The sequence below is a fragment of the Mirounga leonina genome, unplaced genomic scaffold (genome assembly GCF_011800145.1).
Source record: "Mirounga leonina isolate KUSES-001 unplaced genomic scaffold, KU_Mleo_1.0 Mir_56, whole genome shotgun sequence".
Classification (NCBI taxonomy): domain Eukaryota; kingdom Metazoa; phylum Chordata; class Mammalia; order Carnivora; family Phocidae; genus Mirounga; species Mirounga leonina.
In genome coordinates, this window is record NW_023270819.1 from 277,772 (window position 1) to 298,433 (window position 20,662).

At 37.3% G+C, this 20,662-nt stretch overlaps 1 protein-coding gene and 1 pseudogene across 1 annotated transcript in view; both read right to left on the bottom strand.

Moving 5' to 3' along the window:
• The window catches only part of LOC118002003 (mitochondrial dimethyladenosine transferase 1), a 67,230-nt gene that overhangs the window by 32,339 nt on the left and 14,229 nt on the right, over positions 1-20,662 (bottom strand). Inside the window, exons 3-4 of the mRNA XM_034992219.1 lie at positions 14,672-14,780; positions 13,174-13,325 (exon numbers count right to left, since the gene is read on the bottom strand). Of these exons, the coding sequence (XP_034848110.1) occupies positions 13,174-13,325; positions 14,672-14,780 (261 nt within the window). The remainder of the gene's footprint in view (positions 1-13,173; positions 13,326-14,671; positions 14,781-20,662) is intronic.
• LOC118002004 lies at positions 9,233-10,777 on the bottom strand (annotated as a pseudogene).

Sequence of the window (20,662 nt, forward strand, 5' to 3'; positions counted from 1 at the left end):
GAAAAATGAAGAGGGGGAAATCGGAGGGGGGGGGGGGAGATGAACCATGAGAGACTGTGGACTCTGAGAAACAAACTGAGGGTTTTAGAGGGGAGGGGGGTGGGGGGATGGGTTAGCCCGGTGTTGGGTATTAAGGAGGGCACGTATTGAACAATGAATTGAACAATGAATCATGGAACACTACATCAAAAACTAATGATGTAATGTATGGTGATTAACATAATAAAAGAAATAAGTATTATGACCCCATGGTAGGGAAAAATTTCTTAAAGATGCAAAAGTGGAAGCCATAAAAGACTGATATTTTGCTCTATTAAAATTTAAAACTTCTGTATAATAAAAACAGTACAAACGTAAGTCACAGACTGAGAGAAGATATTTGGAACTCCTGACAAAGGATTAGTGTTCAGAACATCGAAGAAACTCCTACACATTAATTGCCAAAAAATAAACAACAGAAAATATGGTAAGAAATGTAAGAGCACCCAAATGAACCATAACCATAAACTATGCTCAACCACATTACAAATGAGGGACATACAAATTTAAACTCTAATGAGATACAATTTCATATCCGTGAAATGAACAAAATTTAAACAACAAAAAAGAACCTGGCAGAACCTAGAATTGGTGAATATATGGAGCCAGAGGAACTCCCATTTACTGCTAGTGAGAAGGGCAACTAGTACAAGCACTTTAGACTGCAATTTGGCAATAAATACAGGAAAGCTGAAGTTGAGTGCACCCTCCTAACCCTTTAAGTCTACCTTTAGGAATATATTCTAGGGAACAGTTTATATACTTACATGAGGAAATACTGTGTAAGAATGTTAACTGTAACATTGTACATGCAGAGCTTCAAAAAAGGTAGAAAAACATAAAGGCCATTGACAGGAATAAGTAAATGGTGTTACCAACATAGAGCCCCAAATAGAAAATAATGAAGGGGCAGAAAATATGTAGAGTATGATTCCATTTATATAAAAACTCCAAAACATTATTTCTTATGGCTTCCTCTGTGTGTGTGTATATATATCTATCAATGCCTGGGAATGATGAATATCAATTTTAAGAGAGTATACTCATAGGAGAGAAAGAAAGGGGATAGAAGAGGGTACCAAGCCTATCTACAATATTTTATTTCTTAAAAAAAGACATGAAAAATATGGCAATATGTCAAAATTGAATTAAAAAAATTAGGTGCACTGATTTTTAAAAAATGTATCCTGCTTCTCATGTTCTTAGAGTTCACTGGGTATTCTAAACCTCTTGTAAATGATACAGGGTCAACATTACAAACCACATAATTTGGCTTATAAGAGCTTTGCCTTAAGTAAGATTAAAAAAATAGGTTTTAGGGGCGCCTGGGTGGCTCAGCCGTTAAGCGTCTGCCTTCGGCTCAGGTCATGATCCCAGGGTCCTGGGATCGAGCCCCGCATCGGGCTCCCTGCTCTGCGGGAAGCCTGCTTCTCCCTCTCCCACTCCCCCTGCTGGTGTTCCCTCTCTCGCTGTGTCTCTCTCTGTCAAATAAATAAATAAAATCTTAAAAAAAAAAAATAGGTTTTAAACTGAGATGCTCAGAAAATTTCCTATGGGCAAAGTTGTAGATTTTGTAGCATCTATTTTGTTACTCAGAAGCCATCCCTCTACCTCATCCCTCTTTTCAAATTACCTGCCTCTTGTCTATATTTAGACATCTGAAGTTATTGGGAGGCTGAGTTCAGGACAAGTGATGAGTTGCTTTAGTATAAATGATCAAGTAAAGTCTTCCTTACTAAACTGTAAAACCAAGAGACGTATATATTCTCAAACAAATATCAAAACAAACACGGGAAGCACATATTTAAAGAATAAGCTTATGAATCAAATGGTAAAAAATATTTCTAGCTCCTCATAAATTTCTTTTGGAGCTTAACTGTACCACTGGCATGAGAGTAAAACCTTCAAAGTGCACTATACAACTGGCAAACTTCAAAGCACCTGTGTCAAACTGAAATCCAGCATGCACATAACCACAAGATTAAAATGTAAAACAAAAAACAAAGTCTACACTTGAACATTATTTCATGCTGAATTCTCTCCCAACATTTTATTTTACATGTCAAAGGTGTTTTCACTGATGAATTCAACGAAATTTTAAAAATCACTTTAACCCAAAAGTAAACAAGGGAGGCAGGCAGGGTAAACACTCTGGGCATAAAGACCTGTTTAAGTATATTTCACTTAGAGCGCTAGGCATTCACTCCTGCCAGGGAAGCCTGACCCATCCAAACTTTACAGCAAATACACCTAGGCTGTGGAGATGAAAGTGTTAAATCGGATATCTGAATTTAGAAGAAAGCAGCACACACATACCTGTCCTGAATTCGTTATGGAATAATTCAAGCCACAGAGCAGAAAGCTCTGCAAAGGCCTTCATTTAAAACTAGCATAAGAGTTAAATGGTCAATCAACCATTCAAACATAAGTTAATATTTCTGTGATAGATAGGTTATATGTAAAGCTAAGAAAATTCAAACTCCATTATAAGATAGAGGATTTTAACAAACAACAAAAGGCCAGGAAACCAAACCAGTTAATTTTTCAGTAAAAGGAAACCTCTAACCCTTGAAATTTTAAAAGCATTCTGAGTAAAAGAAAAACAAGGGGTCAAAGACTCCACAAGGACAGTGTTTCTTCCTTATTCATCTAAAATGATTTTAAGTACAAGTAGAAAAATTAGGCTTATTCTTGAGAAGCTACACAGCCAAATATCAGGGACAATGAAAACTATATAATTACTGGTGAGGTGACTCCCTCCCTCCCTGTTACTGATGTGACCATTAAATACCCAGGGTCCCCTGAAGATGGGAGGACATAAACAGGTTAATCCTGGACCCAGAAAGAAAGACCACAGGTCCAGTCACATGGAGAACATGAACATCAGGACTTCAGCAGAAAACATACGACCTGTTTTCAAGTTCAGCTTTCCCTGTAACTAGCTCCATGACCTTCTGGAAGACATTAAACTACTCTGAGCCTCAGTTTCATCATCTATAAAATGAGGTTAAATGAGATTTGTTAAGGTCTCATTTACTGCTGCATAATCTGATTCTATTTTATGAGCTGTAACTTTATACTGTCTATATGTTCTTTAATGTGTGTGAGCTGAATTTTTCTATTTAGACCCTGAAGACCTAGAGAGAAGGGAAGAAGACTGCGTTCATTTACTTCTGTTCTGTAACTCACAAAGCCAAGCGAAGTGAATGTTTAAAAGTGCTACCTGTGGAATATAAAATTACAGATCTGACAGTGTCAAGAGCAAACAAAAGTTATATAAGAAAATGCTGCTATATAGTCTCCCGTTGAAACTTTCACTTGCAAAATGTGAAAACTGGTCAGAAGACCAGTGTTAACTTATAAAGCACTCCATAAATCATAGACTCAATATAAACTCTTCTCAATATTCATACTAGAATTTAACTAAAATCAACATTTTTTTTTTGTTAAAGAAAAAGAATTGCATATGGTGGAGTTAAAGCAACACTATTATTAATAACAACTGGTACTGAGTCACTGAAAATATTACTCCACCTCTTAAGCCTCTGTTCCTTTGCATTTCCCCCCAAAAGAATTAGAGTACATAGTGTTTTGCATCTCTATTGTGTTACTCAAGAACAGAAATACCATAATAATCATGTTATCTGAGAAATATAAAAGACCAAGGACAAATCAAAAGGCTGAGGAAACAAAACTATTAATATAGGCTCAACTCAAACATACAGAAGAGAGTTAACAAATTCATGAGCAGGAAATGACACTGATCCTGGGAAAGTGGCAATGATGTAGTGTTCCTAACAAACACAAAAGGATCCTACATTTTTGTGATGGAAAATTCTAAGACTACTTAAGAAAAAGATTTTATGGCTAAAATACTCTAAAGCAAAGTTTCCTATCCTTGGCATTACTGACATTTTGGGCTGGTAAATGTGGAGTAATTTTCTGCTGTGAGGGGCTATCTTGCTTACTGAAGGATGTTTACCAGCATCCCCAACCTCTATCCACTAGACACCAAAAGCACCCCCCAGTTGTGACAACCAAAAATATCTTCAGACAGGCAGAAGGTAATAGTATGGCAAAGTAGAAGGATCCTGAGCTCACCTCCTCCCATCACACACCACAGCTGCAGCTACATATAGAGGAATTCTCCTTAAGAATGACCTGAAGACTTGCAGAACAGCTCTTAGCTGTAAGTATAAAGACAAAGCCACATCAAGAAGGGAAAAAGGGACAAAGACGTGTCCAGGCCAGGAACCAAACCCTGGAACTGAGACCCAAATGTGGGAGGGGATATCACAGATGCAAAGGTCCTTCCTGAAAAGTGAGAGGTTATAGCCCCATACCAAGCACCCCCTACCCTGGGGATCTGCACAGGAAGATAAGCTCCCATAACTTGTTTTTGAAAATCAGCTGGGCTTAACTTCAGGAGAATTGGAGAGCTAGAGGAAACAGACTCCATACTTAAAGGGATCACACACGATCTCACTTGTTCTGAGACCCACACAGAGGCAACAGTTTGAAGGGTGCCTGGGCCATACATGAAGGAAATTTACTGACTAGTTTTAGGGAGCACGCCAAAAGGGCAGGGTTCTAAAAGAACTTTATCCAAGAATAGAAATGCTGGCAGGCACTATTCTTCTTGCCCTCCTTCAGCCTAGACATCTGATGCTGGTGGGCACCAGTCTGACACTATCCATATACCTTGCTAGCACTGCTTGCCCTAACCCAGAATTCCCCTGCAGACCTGTCTTGCCAAACCCACCTTCCTGGCAGACATTCCTTGGCTCCTGTCCCGCACACCTAGCAGATAGCCTCAGTGGAGACTGTTGCCCCTAAAAGCAACTCCTACTGGGAAAGTGGGCAGGGGGCATCCCTGCCCGCTAGTGTACCTGCTGGAATCATGGCCCAGTCACAGCAGAAGGGTGCACACAACCAACGCAGGGGATACCCCTAAAGCACCTGGTTCCGGTGACCATGTTTCTAGGCCCCACAGCACACCTTCCATATAAGGCCAAGCCTTCAACGCCAGGAGTCAATGCTGACCTACCTAATTTATACAGAAACAAATACAGACAGACAAAATGAGCAGACAGAGGAATGGCTTCCAAACAAAAGGACAAGACAAAATCTCAGAAAAGAGCTAAATGAAAAAGAGATAAGCAATCTACCTAAATTAAGAGTTCAAAGTAATGATTATAAAGATGCTCATCAAACTTGGGAGAGGAGTGGATGAATTCAGAGGGGATTTCAACAAAGAGATAGAAAATATAAAAAAAGAACAAATCAGAGCTGAAGAATACATTAACCAAAATGAAAAATACAACAGAGGGAATCAACAGCAGATTAGAGGATGCAAAAAAAGAGATCAGTGATCAGGAGGATAGGGTAATGGAAATCATTCAAGCTGAACAGCAAAGAGAAAAAAGAATGGAAAAAATGAGGACAGGTTAAGAGACCTTTGGGACAACATCAAGCATACCATAAGGGATACCACAAAAAGAGAGAAAGGGGAAGAAAACTTAATTTTAGGAAATAATAACTGAAAAATTACCTAATCTGGGAAAGAAAACCCAGGTCCAGGAAGCACAGATACCTCTGAACAAGATGAACCCAAAGAGGTGCACAAGGAGACACATTATTAAAAATCTCAAAAATTAAAGACAAAGAGAGAATCTTAAAAGCAGTAAGAGAAAAGCAACTAGTTATGCACAAGGAAACATCCATAAGAGCTGATTTTTCAGCAGAAAATTTGAAGGCCAGAAGACATGATATGTTCGAAGTGCTGAAAGAAAAAAACCCTACAACCAAGAATCTCTACCCAGCAAGAAAGATTATCATTCAGAATTGAAGGTGAGATAAAGAGTTCCCCAAACAAACGTTAGAGTTCATTACCACTAAACCAGCCTTGCAAGAAATATTAAAGGGAATTCTTTTTTTTTTTTCAAATAGCTGATGCTTTTTTTTAATTTTAAGATTTTATTTATTTATTTGAGAGAGAGAGAGAGAACAGAGGGAGAGTGAGAGTGAGAAGCAGACTCCCCACTGAGCAGGGAGCCCGATGCGGGGCTTGATCCCAGACCCTGAGATCATGACCCGAGCTGAAGGCAGATGCCCAACCAACTGAGCCACCCAGGCGCCCCTTAAAGGGAATTCTTTAAGCAGAAAAGAAAATACCATAACAAGAAGAAAACCATAAAATAAAAAATTTCACTGAAAAAGCAAATATTATACATTAAAGGTAGATCAATCCCTTTTATAAAGCTAGTATGAAGGTTAAGACAAAAGTAATCAAATCAACTATAGCTATAATAATTAGGAATACACAACATAAAAAGATATAAAATATGACATTGAATACATAAAACATGGGCAGGGGATAAAATAGTAATGCTTTTAGAATATGTTCAAACTTAAGCAACCATCAACTTAAGTAGATGATTATATACATAGGTTGTTATATATCAACCTCTTTTGATATATACATACATACATATATATATCTCAAAACAAATGATACACAAAAAAATCAAGAAAAAAGGAATAAAAGATCTACACTGAAGAAAGTCATCAAATAAGAAGGGAAGAGGGCAAGAAAGAGAGAACTAGAAAAAAACCCAGAAAACAAGGAATAAAATCACAATAAGTACATACCTATCAATAATTACTTTAAATGTGAATGGACTAAATTCTCCAATCAAAAGACACCAGGTGACAGACAGAAAAATAAGACCCATTTATATGCTGCCTACAAGAGAATCATTTCAGACCTAAAGACAGACTTAAAGTGAAGGAATAGAAGATATTCCATCAAATGAAAGTGAAAGAAAAAAAGTTGGGTAGCAGTACTTAACATTGGACAAAACAGACTTTAAAACAAAGACTAACAAAAGACAAAGAAGGGTGTTAGTAACGGAGGGATCCATTCCAACAAGGTTGAACAACTGTAAATATCTATGCACCCAACATAGTAGCACCTAAGCATATAAATATATAGAGCAAATATTAAAAGACACAAAGGGACAAAATGTAATACAATAATAGCAGGGGACTTTAATACCTCTCTTATATCAAAATTGATATTTCACCCAAACAGAAAATCAACAAGAAAACAGTGGCTCTGGATGATACATTAGACCAAATGCACTTAACAGATATACAAAGAACATTCCATCTAAAAACAGCAGAATACACATTCTTTTCAAGTGCACATAGAACAGTCTCCAAGACAGATCACTTGTGGATCCACAAAACAAGTCTCAATAAATTTAAGATTGAAATCCTATCAAACAGTTTCCAAGCACAATGATAGGAGACAAAAAATTAATTACAATAAAAAAAAAACAAAAACTGGAGGGGTGCTGGGGTGGCTCAGTTGGTTAAGGGTCCAACTCTTGATTTTGGCTCAACTCATGGTCTCAGGGTTGTGAGATCAAGCCCCATGTCAGGCTTCATGCTCAGGGAGAAGTCTGCTTGATATCCTCTCTCTCCCTCTGCCCCACCCCGCCGCTGTTTGTGCTTCCGCTCTCTCAAATAAAATCTTAAAAACAAAACAAAACAAAACAAAACCCACGAAAAAATACAAACCTGTGAAGGCTAAAAAAAAAAAAAATACTATTCAACAACCAATGGGTCAATAAAGAAATCAAAGAGAAAATAAAAAAAATACCTGAGACAAATGAAAATGGAAATACAACATCCCAAAATCTCTGGCATGCAGCAAAAGCAGTTCCAAAGGAAAGTTTATAGAGAAACAGGCCTACCTCAAGAAATAAGAAAAATCTCATATACTTAACCTTATACTTAAAGGAGCTAGAAAAAGAAGAACAAAGCCCATAACTAGCAGAAAGAAGGAAGTAATGAAGATCAGAGCAGAAATAAATGAAACGGAGACTAATAAAAACCGTAGAAATGATCAATGAAACCAAGAGCTGGTTCTTTGAAAAGATGAACAAAATTAATAATTAAAATCCCTGAGCTTCAGTATTATTTTTTTTTAAGGGGGGGGGTAGAAGGGCAGAAGGAAAGGGAGAGTGAGAATCTTAAGCAGATTCCACACCCAGTGTGGAGCCAGACGCGGGGCTCAATCTCACAACTCTGAGATCATGACCTGAGCTGAAATCAAGAGTCAGACACTTAACCAACTGAGCCACCCAGGTGCCCCTCAGTATTCTTTTCTATCAAAAGCTAGTAAGCCACAAGGATGAAAGGTACAGCATGGGGAATATAATTAGTGGTAACTATAATAGCATTGTATAATAAGAGATAGTAGTTACATCTGGGGTGAACGTAGCATAACATATAGAGCTGTTGAATCACTATGTTGTACACATGAAACTAAGGTAACATTGTGTGTCAACGTCAGTTAAAAAATACCTATTTCATTAGGTGGCTATGAGGCTTAAATAAAAAAACATGTAAAGTGGCTATTAGTAGGCATTCCATAAGTAATAGCTGATATTATCATTATTATCATTACCACACAGGCAAATAAAAAACAAGGTGAGCATTATGACTGCCTAGTTTGCAGCCTGGAAGCCATACTCAGACTGCAGCACAGGCAGGAGTATAAAGAGCCCAGAGGTCTCCTCGATGTGAGAAGACAGAGGCCAGAGCTCTGGGAGGCCAAGGCAGCCAGAATTTGTGAGAAAGACTATTGGATATGGAAACACAGAGAGAGAGAGAGAGACAGGGGAATGGGAGGGAGGAAGTGAGAGAGAGCTCCTGAGATATTCAGAGGGATCCTTTCAAGTCTTTGGCTGAGAACTGATCTGTAAGTGCATGAGATTGGGAGGCTGGAGAAAGTACTATCAGAAAATATGACAAAATGGAGCTCAGAGAGGACTAGAAATAGTTTGCACTCCCAACAGCCAAGTGAAGAACTCTTGAAATACACAGGGCACTGAATGCATTCCTCAGAAAGGTTGTGACTTAGTCGCGGGGCTTAATTAGCCTCAGATTAAAGGCTGCTAAGAACCTGTCATAACAAAGCTTAAAAGCAAGCTTCAAACCAATCTACAAGTGACTTATCTCTATGTGCCAGAGTAAAACCCACCACTCAACCCAATACAAGATCCAGCCCTCAACAGGATTAAAACGAAACAAAACCTCACAAAAATCTAGTATCTTGTCAAAAATTGCCAGGCTTGCAAAGAAGCAGAAAAAAACAGGACCCATAGGAAGGGGGGTGGGGGGTGGGGGGTGGGGGAACAAACAGTAAAATAGTACAGAAATAACAGAGGTAGTGAAATTAATAGTCAAAGACCTTCAAACAGCTATTATAAATATTACACATATGCACAAAGATGCCAAGGAAAGCATGAACATAATGAGGTAAGGGAAAATATAAGACCCAAATGGAACTTCTAGAAGTAAAAATAAAATACCTGAAATGAAAAATAAATTAAGTAAAATTAACAACGGGTTAGACACTGCAGAAAAGAGCAATGAATTTGAAGACACAGTAACTGGAATTTTTTTTTTATATTATTATTGGTGCTTCTAAGTAAATGTGTTTAGAATAAAGTGTGATGCAGGTAAATTCAATATATCAAGATATGTCAATATATTGAGAGCATCTGTTCATAAAAGATTATATAGTATACAAACTATTCAAGTCATATAAAACCACTTTTTCAGTGTCTTTTCAACGGAGAAGAATCCCGTTCAGTACACCTCCCCTCCTCAGGTGGTTTATACTGAGCAAGCTTTGTGTTCAGTTTTTTATTTTCTTCTACAATAGCTTTATATTTCTCTTTCATTTCTGCTAATTCTAGGTGAAGCAGCTCTGTATCTGGATTTTCTGGGTTAGCAGCTTCTAACTGATGCTTTAAAAAGTCTAAAGCACTATTAGGTTTCCCTGGTTCTTCATATAAGGCTACCACAATACCTTCTTGGCCAGCGTGTCCAGCACCCCCGACTTCAAGTACCTCCAGAGCTGCTCGCGCTTCAAGTGGGAGCCTTTGTGATGGGCCGCGGCGACAACGGCAGCAGCAGAGCTGGAATTTTACGATGGTGAGTTACCTTTAATTTTTATGTACGGTGAATTATTAAATGGTTTCATGGGAGTTAGCCAAATACCCAAGCATCTGTAAAATAATTTTTTTTTCTGTTTCTGCTGATGTATGATCCGATCGCTATCAAATATGAAGTTGCCTGAACCTGAGCCTTCGGACGCAGCCATCCCTCTGGTCTCACGAGTCACAGTGCTTCAATTATTAGAGCTTTATAATACATTTCAACATCTCATAGGCAAGCCTTCTTTCGTCACTCTTCTTTTTCGAAATTTCTTATCCATTCTTGCAGGCCCACTCCTCAAGATGATCCTGGGAACTTCACTACATTTCAAGAGGTTATTGAAAAAACATAATTTGGAAAAAATGAAGCATCTTTATAACACTCATTTTTTCTTCCAGGGCTCTATTTCTCTTGACTTAAGTGATCTGTTGAGACTCTCAGTGAAGTTTTGTGATTATTTTTATATAGGTCCCTCTTTTTTCCTTAGGTTTCCAAAATAAACAGTTATAGGTTTCCCAATAATATTTTTACTCCTCTAACAGTGATATACTTTATTTGCTTCAATCCCTACTGTACTTAATTTTCTGTTCATTTATCACTAATTCAATCCTACACTCTCCCTAACTTATGTCACTATTCTTTCAGTATATACAAACATGATAGATATTTTACCAAATTCTTGCTCTGCTTTGATGTGAATTGAATGTTCTTCTGAGGATTCCATGCTCTATCTTCTGTACTGGGCCTTCTATTTCCTAGATTTCACACAATCTTTCTTCTTGGTGTCTCCAATCAGACCAATGCTTATATAGGCTTTGTCATTACATTAGAGGTGTTGATAGAGGTCAGTGAAAAACACTTTCCAATAACTGGTGCTAGGTTCCTTGGGATCATATATTAAAAACAGTAAAACTGGCTTCTTTTTCAACCACACACAAAAATCAATCCCAAGTGGATTACAGATGTAAACGTGAAAGATGAAACAATAAAACTTCTAGAAGATAACACAGAAGAGTATCTTCATGATATCAGGATACAAAAGGAGTTTTTCAATAAGACACAAAAAGCACTAACCATAAATTTACAATTAAAAACATCTGCTCTTCAGGGCACCTGTGTGGCTCAGTTGGTTAATCCTCTGCCAGGGTCCTGGGATCAAGCCTCACATGGAGCCTGAGCCCGAGGACGGGAGTCTGCTTCTCCCTCTGCCCCTCCCTGCTGCTCTTGCTTGTACCCTCTCTCGTGCTCTCTCTCTCTCTAGCGTGCTCTCTCTCATATAAATAAAATCTTTGAAACAAACAAATAAAAAACAAAAAAAATGTGCTCTTCAAAAGACACTGTAAAGACAATAACATGCAGAGTAGAAGAAATCTGCAATACATTTAATAAAAGACAAGTATGAAAAATGTTAGAACTCCTCAAAATCAATGAGAAAAAGACAAGCAATCCAACAGAAAAATGGACAAAGGGCAAGCACTTCACAAAAAAAGAGGTTATCTAAAAGGTCAATAAATATGCAAAATGGTGCTCAATCTGATTAAAAAATCAGCAAAAGACAAAATAAAACCATAATGACACACTATCCAGCTCTGATGAACCAAAACACACAACTGGCAACTGCAAGTACTAGCCAGGACATGGGGCAAAATGAACTTACACACATTTGGTGGGAATATAAACAGGCATAATGACTTCAGAGAACAATTTAGCATTATCTAGCAAAAGTGAAGATTTGCAGAACTTATGATCAAGCACTGCCACTTCTGGATATATACTCCAAGGAAAGCTTGCCTGTGTGCTCTAGCTGACATAAATAGAAGAATCTTCATGACAGTTTTGTTTGTAATAACAAACACTAAAACTAATTCAGAGTTCTAAAACAGGGCAATGGACATATAAATTATGAGTTAGTCAAAGAGTGGGTAGTATCTAGCTACACAAATAAACTACAGCTATGAGCAGCATGAGCGAATCAGGATAAAAAGAATACATGCTATATGAATCCATTTGCATAAGTTCAAAAATGGAGAAAACTAAAGTATATTAATTATACAGCTAAGAATCTATGGGATAAACTAAGCAGGGAATAATAAGTCCCAAATTCATGGTACTGATTACCTTCATAGCATCTGGAGAATAGGAGACACGATCACATCACAATGAGCATACAAGGGGGTGTCAAAGATGTTGGGACTATAACTACTGACTCGAGTGGCGGGGACTTGGGTATTCTTCTTAAGCCACACAAATACATCATATACTCTTCTGTATTTGTAGGTCATAATAAAAATTTTTAAAAAACACTTAACAGTCGGGTGCCTGGGTGGCTCAGTTGGTTAAGCGACTGCCTTCGGCTCAGGTCATGATCCCGGAGTCCTGGGATTGAGTCCCACGTCGGGCTCCCTGCTCAGCAGGGAGTCTGCTTCTCCCTCTGACCCTACCCCCTCTTGGGCTCTCTCTCAAATAAATAAATAAAAATCTTAAAAAAAAAACAAAACAAAACACTTAACAGTCTGCAGATCCCCTCATTAAACCTCTGCAGCTCACAAACTGCCCCTGCCTACCCTGTAGGATTATTTTCTAGAGAGTGAACCTGGAACACTCCTGTCATGGGAATGCAGGCATAGCAGGCGCAGCTGAAGGAGGGGATTAAGGGAAAGCCTACGTACGGCATAAGGAGACACCAACCCCCTTCCCTCTCTCCAAATCGATTACTACATTCTTTCACTATCATTAGTTACATCTTTTTCTCATTGATATGAACTTATTAAGTTCAATATATCAATCTCAACATATCACATGCCAATCCTTATGTATTCCTGTATCACCAATATCCCATAGGTTTTATCTGTCTCTAATTGTTCTATGGCCCTATTGAGTCCCTGCATGGACTACACTGCCTTTTTGGCTGGCGGCACATCATTCATGTTCTCCATGGAGAGCTTAGAGCAGTTACGCCTGTCATCATCATTACATGTTTAACTTTTGGTTGAGTGTTGTTGGTCTGTGTGTGTAATGGGAGTATTAACTTAGAAAACATAGTCTGTGACAAAAATGCAGTATTATTGTGTTCTGGAATTTGATCATGTGATAAAATAGCCAAAAAAAGTTAAAACTCACCTCTGCCACTTCCTTTTGAAAAGTCAACGTCATCTGGGTTCTGCCATAAACAAAAGGTCCACCTCTACAAGAAACATTTTCAAGCCACTTGATAATCAGCGGAGTTGATACATTAAAAGGCAGATTTCCAATAATATGTACATTTGGAGGATCTGGTAAGCAGGAGAAAAAACAACCTATAACGATTTTATTAATGGATTCTGAATACAATTTTAGCTAAGAGTTAAATCAAACTGGATACTAATAGTATCAAACAAAAATATATAAAAAGATATGGCTAAGTATTTTTCAGTCCATTTATTCTTCAAAAGCAATGTTTTCTCACAATCAGCTTTGAATTATTAAGAAAAAAATTCTACCTTAATTAGTGCTCAAAGTCCTTAGGTTTTTTAGCTTAGGAAAAATATGAAAAAGACTTGGTTTGAGGAAAAAGACAATTTGATCTGGACATGATATGGTCAAAGTACCTGCACCCAGATGATGCTGTCAGAGGGTCAGATGACCAGGAAGGGGATACTGGCTGCATATACAGACAGAAGTGTCTGCAATATACACATGGTCAGTGAAACCACGGGAGCAGGGTCCTTCAGGCCAATCTGCAGCACAAGGAAGATGCTCAAAAAAGAAAAATCTCAGGAACAACATCTAAGAGGTGGGTGGAAAAATAACCACCAGCAAAGAATAGCTAGAGAAAGCTCACACAATGTAAAAGGAAGAATAGGAGAACCTGGTATCAGGGAAGGCAGGAGCAGAGATAACTTTTGGAAGAGAGTAGGCAACAGTCACATAAATGCCTGAGAGCTCAGTCAGATAAGGTTTGAAGAGGAAATTAGGAGGTCAGTGTGACTCCAGCATGGCTGGGGCAAGGCTGGAAACCTGGAGTCAGTGTGCTTTGAAGAGAATGGCATGTTGGAAGGTGGGGACAGGCAGTGCCGACCTCTCTGAAGAAGCCTGGCCGTGGAGAGGCCGGAGACAGGAGGCAGTTAGATGGAGGCGCACAGCAGCACCTGCATCTGCTCCGAAGGGTTTCACAGGCAAGTAATACACCTCACCTATCTATGTGTCCCAACGAGCTGGCACACAGCAGGTACCCAATAAACAGTCTACAGATGAAGAGTGCCTTGGCTGGTCACTGAATGGGAGACCGTGGAAATTAGATGGGGCGTGGTTTACGAAAACATTTTTTTTCACCATTTGGAAAAAGTTAACAGTTCATAGTTTATCCCATCCTTATATGGTATCATAAAAATAGCAAGTTTATTTGAAGAGAATTCTGAACATTTAAAAAACATGAGACAAGTAAATTAGAATTTAAAAAAAGGAATTAGATTTATTACTTTGGAAAAAAGTAGAAAAAATTACAATGCATACCACCTATTTAATTCTGTTCTGGTAATATTTAATATAAATGTATAATAACATTTGTAACATATAACAACATAAATATTTGTACTATAAATAATAAAAGAAAATAAGAAAACAACCCAAAATCACTTACCATCCTCCCACTGTCTTTTAAGACTTCCTGGAAAAGCCCTTTCTATCTTAAATGTCAATACATCTCCATGGACAATTCTCAGTTTTCCAGGTGCTGCATCAGAAAGCATCTAATTTACAAAAAGGTCAATAAAACGAGCTCATACTTTAGAGGATAGTGAAACACACACACACACACACACACACACTCTCTCTCTCTATATATATTTTTTACTTCAGATCTGTGCATCATTAAATCAGTATGAAAAGGCAGAGACTAAGAGTGATCACTAATGAACTATGAGTACACCGTGTCTACTGTAATAGACAATCATGGTGTTTCATTTCTAACACATATGAATGACCCGTGATGGTAACAGATTATAGTAGAGCAATAGCTTATGATTTCACAAATGATATATTAACATAATTCTGACCCCCAGAATAACTTGCATTTCTGTACAGATTTAGCAAAAACTCAACTCCTATCTGCAAGGTTTTTTTTTTTTTTTTTTAAAGATTTTTATTTGAGAGAGAGAGAGAATGAGCAGGGAGTAGGGGCAGAGGGAGGGAGAGAGAGAAACAGCAGGGAGCCTGACTCAGAGCTCGTTCCTAGGACCTGGAGATTATGAGCTGAGTGGAAGGCTTAACCGACTGAGCGACTCAGGCACCCCTCTATTTCCAGTGTTTTTAAATTATAGACTAAGGACATTATAATATTGAGAACTATTTGGGAATAAATCATAAAGATGAACTTAATTCATTAAATCTTTATAGCCTAAATACATACAAAGAATTTTACATATTATCAAGAGCTATAACCTAATCTACCAGTAGATTCAAACCAAGTAGAAAGTCATTTGTCATTGCCAAGCTACATGTGGCACCCTGAGACACTCCCCTGACATTCCTAATCTTACTATTTCTTGATCCACAGGCACTTTCAACCTAATGAATTAACTATCCTGCATGTTCTACCAAGAGCTACCTTCCAGCCTATTTCTACTTTCCAACCACTTGTTTTCATTCCTCTTGCTTTAGTCTAAGTATAAAAGGAAAAAAAAAGGCGGGGGGGAAGTACCCTTTTCTTTCTTATTTTTCTTCATTTTATCCACCTTAGCACCATACCTTAAGAAATGCTCTCACAGTACTAAAGTGTTGGCACCCATCTGAAAAGAGCCTTGAAGCTAAGCCATCTATATATTTGTATTGCTTTAAGGGCTCCTGTACCCAACACAAAACTTATTCTTAAAGTCCTTGGCTTAAAACAACAACAACAACAACAACAACAACAAAAAACCCCCAAATCCCAACCCAGATGCAGTCCCTGACGCTTACAAAGTTTAAAATGCAGGAGTGAATGCAATCGATGAGAACAAACATCCCTGCTAATGTAGATTTTAAGGAAGAGGTGACCCTCTTTCCACATCAAGTCTCACCTCAAGGAGCTCAGACACCCTTGGCTCCAAATCAGGGAACTTCTGCCCTGAGCACCCCTTACTTCTCTAGCTCAGTTAAAGCTGATTCTCTCTACTAACCCTTCCCTTGCCTAATTCTGGCAACTGATAGGAAGGATGAAAGAAACATCACAGAAGCCAGAGGAGACCCTGGACCAAGGCACCCAGTTTGTAGATTACTCCTGCCTTTGGGTTAATGCTGTGCCTCGCATATGCTTCTTTACAGCATTTATAACATACTATATTGCGACTGTGTACAGAGAGGCTTCTTTCCCATGTAATAGCATATGCTCCTTAAGGGTAGTATCTGCAGCTACAACAGCACACAGTAGGTGCTTCACATTTTTTATAAGTGAATGACCAACTATAAAACTGGAAACTTCCCCTCCCAGACCGAGATTTGAGGGTCCCAAAATCTGTAAGGTCAAGAAACTTGCAAAGATTTATTTCACTGATAAATCAGGTAGAATTATATAAGTAACATTTCAGAAATTCAGAGCTCAAATGCTTATACTGGTAAGAAGCTTAACATTTTCAATTTGGGAATCATCTAGTTTGGTATGTTTCATCATGGCAGTTTACCAAAAATAACTGCGTACTTCTGATATTAATGTACTTATGGATTATTTTAAATTACCAAGATTTGCTAAAACTTAATCTGATGAGTTCCAGACAATAAATCATCAAAAACATAATATCCTCAATACACTATGAATAAAAAAGGAGCTAGCTCTCTGTGGGACAGGCTCTTACTATATAAAAACTGTATTTATTGATAGCATTTACTATCAATGAAGAATTTGTTTTTTTCTATAATTATGCTTCACATAATTAAAACAAATTAGCATACCAAAAACAGAGAGGCAGAAGAACTAAAAGCTTATGCTTCATGATATCAATATATAGAAAGTAATAAAGTAATTAGTAATTAAGACTACAACAAAACAATGTAAACTTGGCTCTTTGGCATTAATACACATGCTCTGATAACCACGTTTGAAATGTTCATTTTTTTCTACAATGACACATATAGCTGCATACCAGAAAACTGATATAACACACATTAACCTTCCTTTCCTAGATTTAAAGTTGCATTTCTATCCTATTTCTTTTGGATGCCCCTTCAGGCTTAAGTCTCAGTCAATGACAAAGCAAATCCTCCCCTTCTTTAAAAGGTACATCTTTTAAGACCACTCTGTAGCTTGATCTTCCCCTTTCAGACTCCCCACTGCAGAAGGAATGAATACTGGTGACCACAGCTTTAAGTGAAGTCCTTGAAACAATTATGGGGGGAAAAAAAACACTATACAAACTGAAATTATAGTATAATTACAGACAACAGCCATTTAAACACCTAATGATATTCAGCAATGACACATGAACACTTTCTAACCAATCACTAATAGAGAAAATGTTTTCATTATCCTGACAATATTTGGGGGATGGTGGAGAGGTGGGAAAGATCACTGTTATAGCCCTTCAAGAACACTGCTACAGTACACTTTAAAACCCTGATGGTGTTAGCTCATAATGTGCTCAAAGGCACAGCCTACTATGAATGCAAGCACTTGATTACAGCCAAATGAGTATTTTTACAGACACTCTTAAATTGTTCTATCATTTTTATTTTAGTTTTCAATCCTATATCCTTCCAAAATGAGATTTAAGTCAGCTTAGAGTAAAAGGCATTCATTAGCTAAGGCTGTAAAAGAAGAAACAGAAAACCAAACCATGAAAAGGAGAAGCATGTATATAAATCCTAGAGGTGTTAACTCACAATTTATATACTGAATTACAGAATTCTTAGTCTCTACTGGAAATAATTATACTAAATCCCCAAGAGAGAAAATAGTTTTTTTGTAGCATTAAGTTTTAAGGGATACAGGGAACAAAATAATGGCGAATGCCTTTAATAAAAATGAGGAAACAAATGCAGGAGAATTCTTCATTTGGTGATTTAAAAAAACTCTCTCTTCTAAGTCAAGGTCTTCGAGATGGCTTTTCCACAGGGGGCAAGTTACTATGGTCCACCTAGGTAATTTGTTGGTGATCTAATCTGATGAGGAAATAATTTATTCAACTCTTAGAACTTAGACACAACTAGAAATTCCTTGAGAACAAAGAACTATATTGACTGGTCATTTTGTATGTTTCATGCCACCTTCTCATCATGAGGGGCTCATGGCAACCAGCACTGTACAGTGAGCTAAAGCATTAATTACACAGCCTGGTGATATTACCTTCTTCCTGACTTGCTACATAGTAGGAACCCAAACATTGTTGAAGTGCTGTGCAAAAGTGTTAGGCAAACTATATGAGAAAGAATCTGTAATACAGAACATGATAGGTGAAAGACAAAATTTGTATTCTTCTAAAGAACACATAAAAAAGACTAATGCTATTATTCAAAAGAATTTAAGACAATGTTATAATAGACTTTTCTTTAAGGTGAAGATTACAGCATGATTTCAAAAAGTCAACTTGTTTTGTTTTTTAAACAGGACCCAAACACGTATAGCAGAAAAATTTACTCAGCCTCATCAAGGATTTAGAGATTTGATTTAGTAAACTTTCTATTCAACCAGTGGTTAACATTTCTTAAAAAGAAACTTACGTAGTATCGTGTCCTATCTTTTTCTTGTCCAGTTGCTATGGCTACGACTTCCAGTAATGTAACAAATAAAAATGGGGAGAATGGACATACTTGTCTTGTTCCTGATCTTAGAGGAAAAGCTCTCAGTTTTCCACTATTGAGTATGACATTAGCTGTGGGTTTTTCATAATATCATGTCGAGGTATGTTCCCTCTAAACCTATTTTGTTGACTTTTTATCATGAATGGATGTTGTTCTTTGTCAAATGCTTTTTCTGCATCTAGGATCATATGTTCATTTTTTATACTTTCTCTTATTAATGTCATGTATCACATTGATTAGCGAATACCGAACCACCCCTGCATTCCTGGAATAAATCCCAGTTGATCAAGGTGAATGATTTTTTAATGAATAACAATGAAGCAGCAGAAAGAAAAATTAAGGAAACAATCCCATTTATAATTGCACCCAAAATAACAAAATGCCTAGGAATAAACTTAACCAAGGAGGTGAAAGACCCATACTCCGAAAACTATGAAAACACTGATGAAAAAAACTGAAGATGACACAAGTGGAAAGGAAGAGTCAACATTGCTAAAATGTCCATACTACCCAAAGCAATCTCCAGGTTCAATGCAATCCCTATCAAAATACCAACATTTTTCACAGAACTAGTACAAATTACCCTAAAATTTATACTGAACCACAAAAGACTGCAAATAACCAAAGCAAACTTGAAAAAGAACAAAGCTGGAGGTAACACAATCCCAGATTTCCAGATATACTGCAAAGTTATAGTAATCAAAATAGTATGGTGCTGGCAAAAAAACCCACAAAAAACAAAACAGGCACAGAGATTAATGGAGCAGAATAGAGAGCCCAGAAATAAAACCATGCTTCTTTGGTCAATTAATCTTTGACAAAGGAGGCAAGAATATATCATGGGGAAAAAGATGGTCTCTTCAACAAATGGTGCTGGAAAACTGACAGCTACATGCAAAAGAACGAAACTCTACCACTTTCTTACATCATACATAAAAATAAACTTAAAATGAATTAAAATCTAAATGTGAGACTTGAAACCGCAAAACCCCTAGAAGAAAACATAGGCAGTAATTCCTTTGACACTGGCCATAAAAACATTTTTTCTAGATACATCTCCTCAGGCAAGGGAAACAGAAGCAAAATTAAACTACTGGGACTAACCAAAATAAAGAGCTTTTGCAGAGTGAAAGAAAACATCAACCAAACATAATATCCAAAATATATAAGGAACTTCTACAACTCAACACCAAGAAAAACAAATTATATTAAAAAATAGGCAAAGGACCTCAGTAAACATTTTCCAAAGAAGACATATAGATGGTCAACAGACATGAAAAGATGCTCAACATCACTAATCAGAGAAAGGCACATCAAAACCAGTGATATATCACTTTATACCCATCAGAATGGATAAAATAAAAAACACAAGAAATAACAGGTGTTGGTGAGGATGTGGAGAAAAAGGAATCCTGTGTACTGTTGGTGGGAATGCAAATTGGTATAGCCACTGTGGAAAACAGTTCCTCAAATATTAAAAATACAATTACCATAAAATCCAGTAATTCCACTACTGGGTATTTACCTCCAAAAAATTAAAACACTAATTTGAAAAGATATATGCACCTCCTTGTTTCCTCCAGCATTATTTACAATAGAAAAGATATGGAAGCAGCCCATGTGTCCATGGATAGGTGAATGGATAAAGAAGATGTGGTGTATATATATGAAATATTACTCAGGCATAAAAAAGAATGAAATCTTCACATTTGCAGCAACACAGATGGACCTAGGGGATATAATGCTAAGTAAAATAAGTCAGGCAGAGAAAGACAAATACCATATGATTTCACTTATATGTGGAATTTAAAGAACAAAACAAACAGAAAAGAGAAAAACAGAAGAATCAGAATCTTAAATA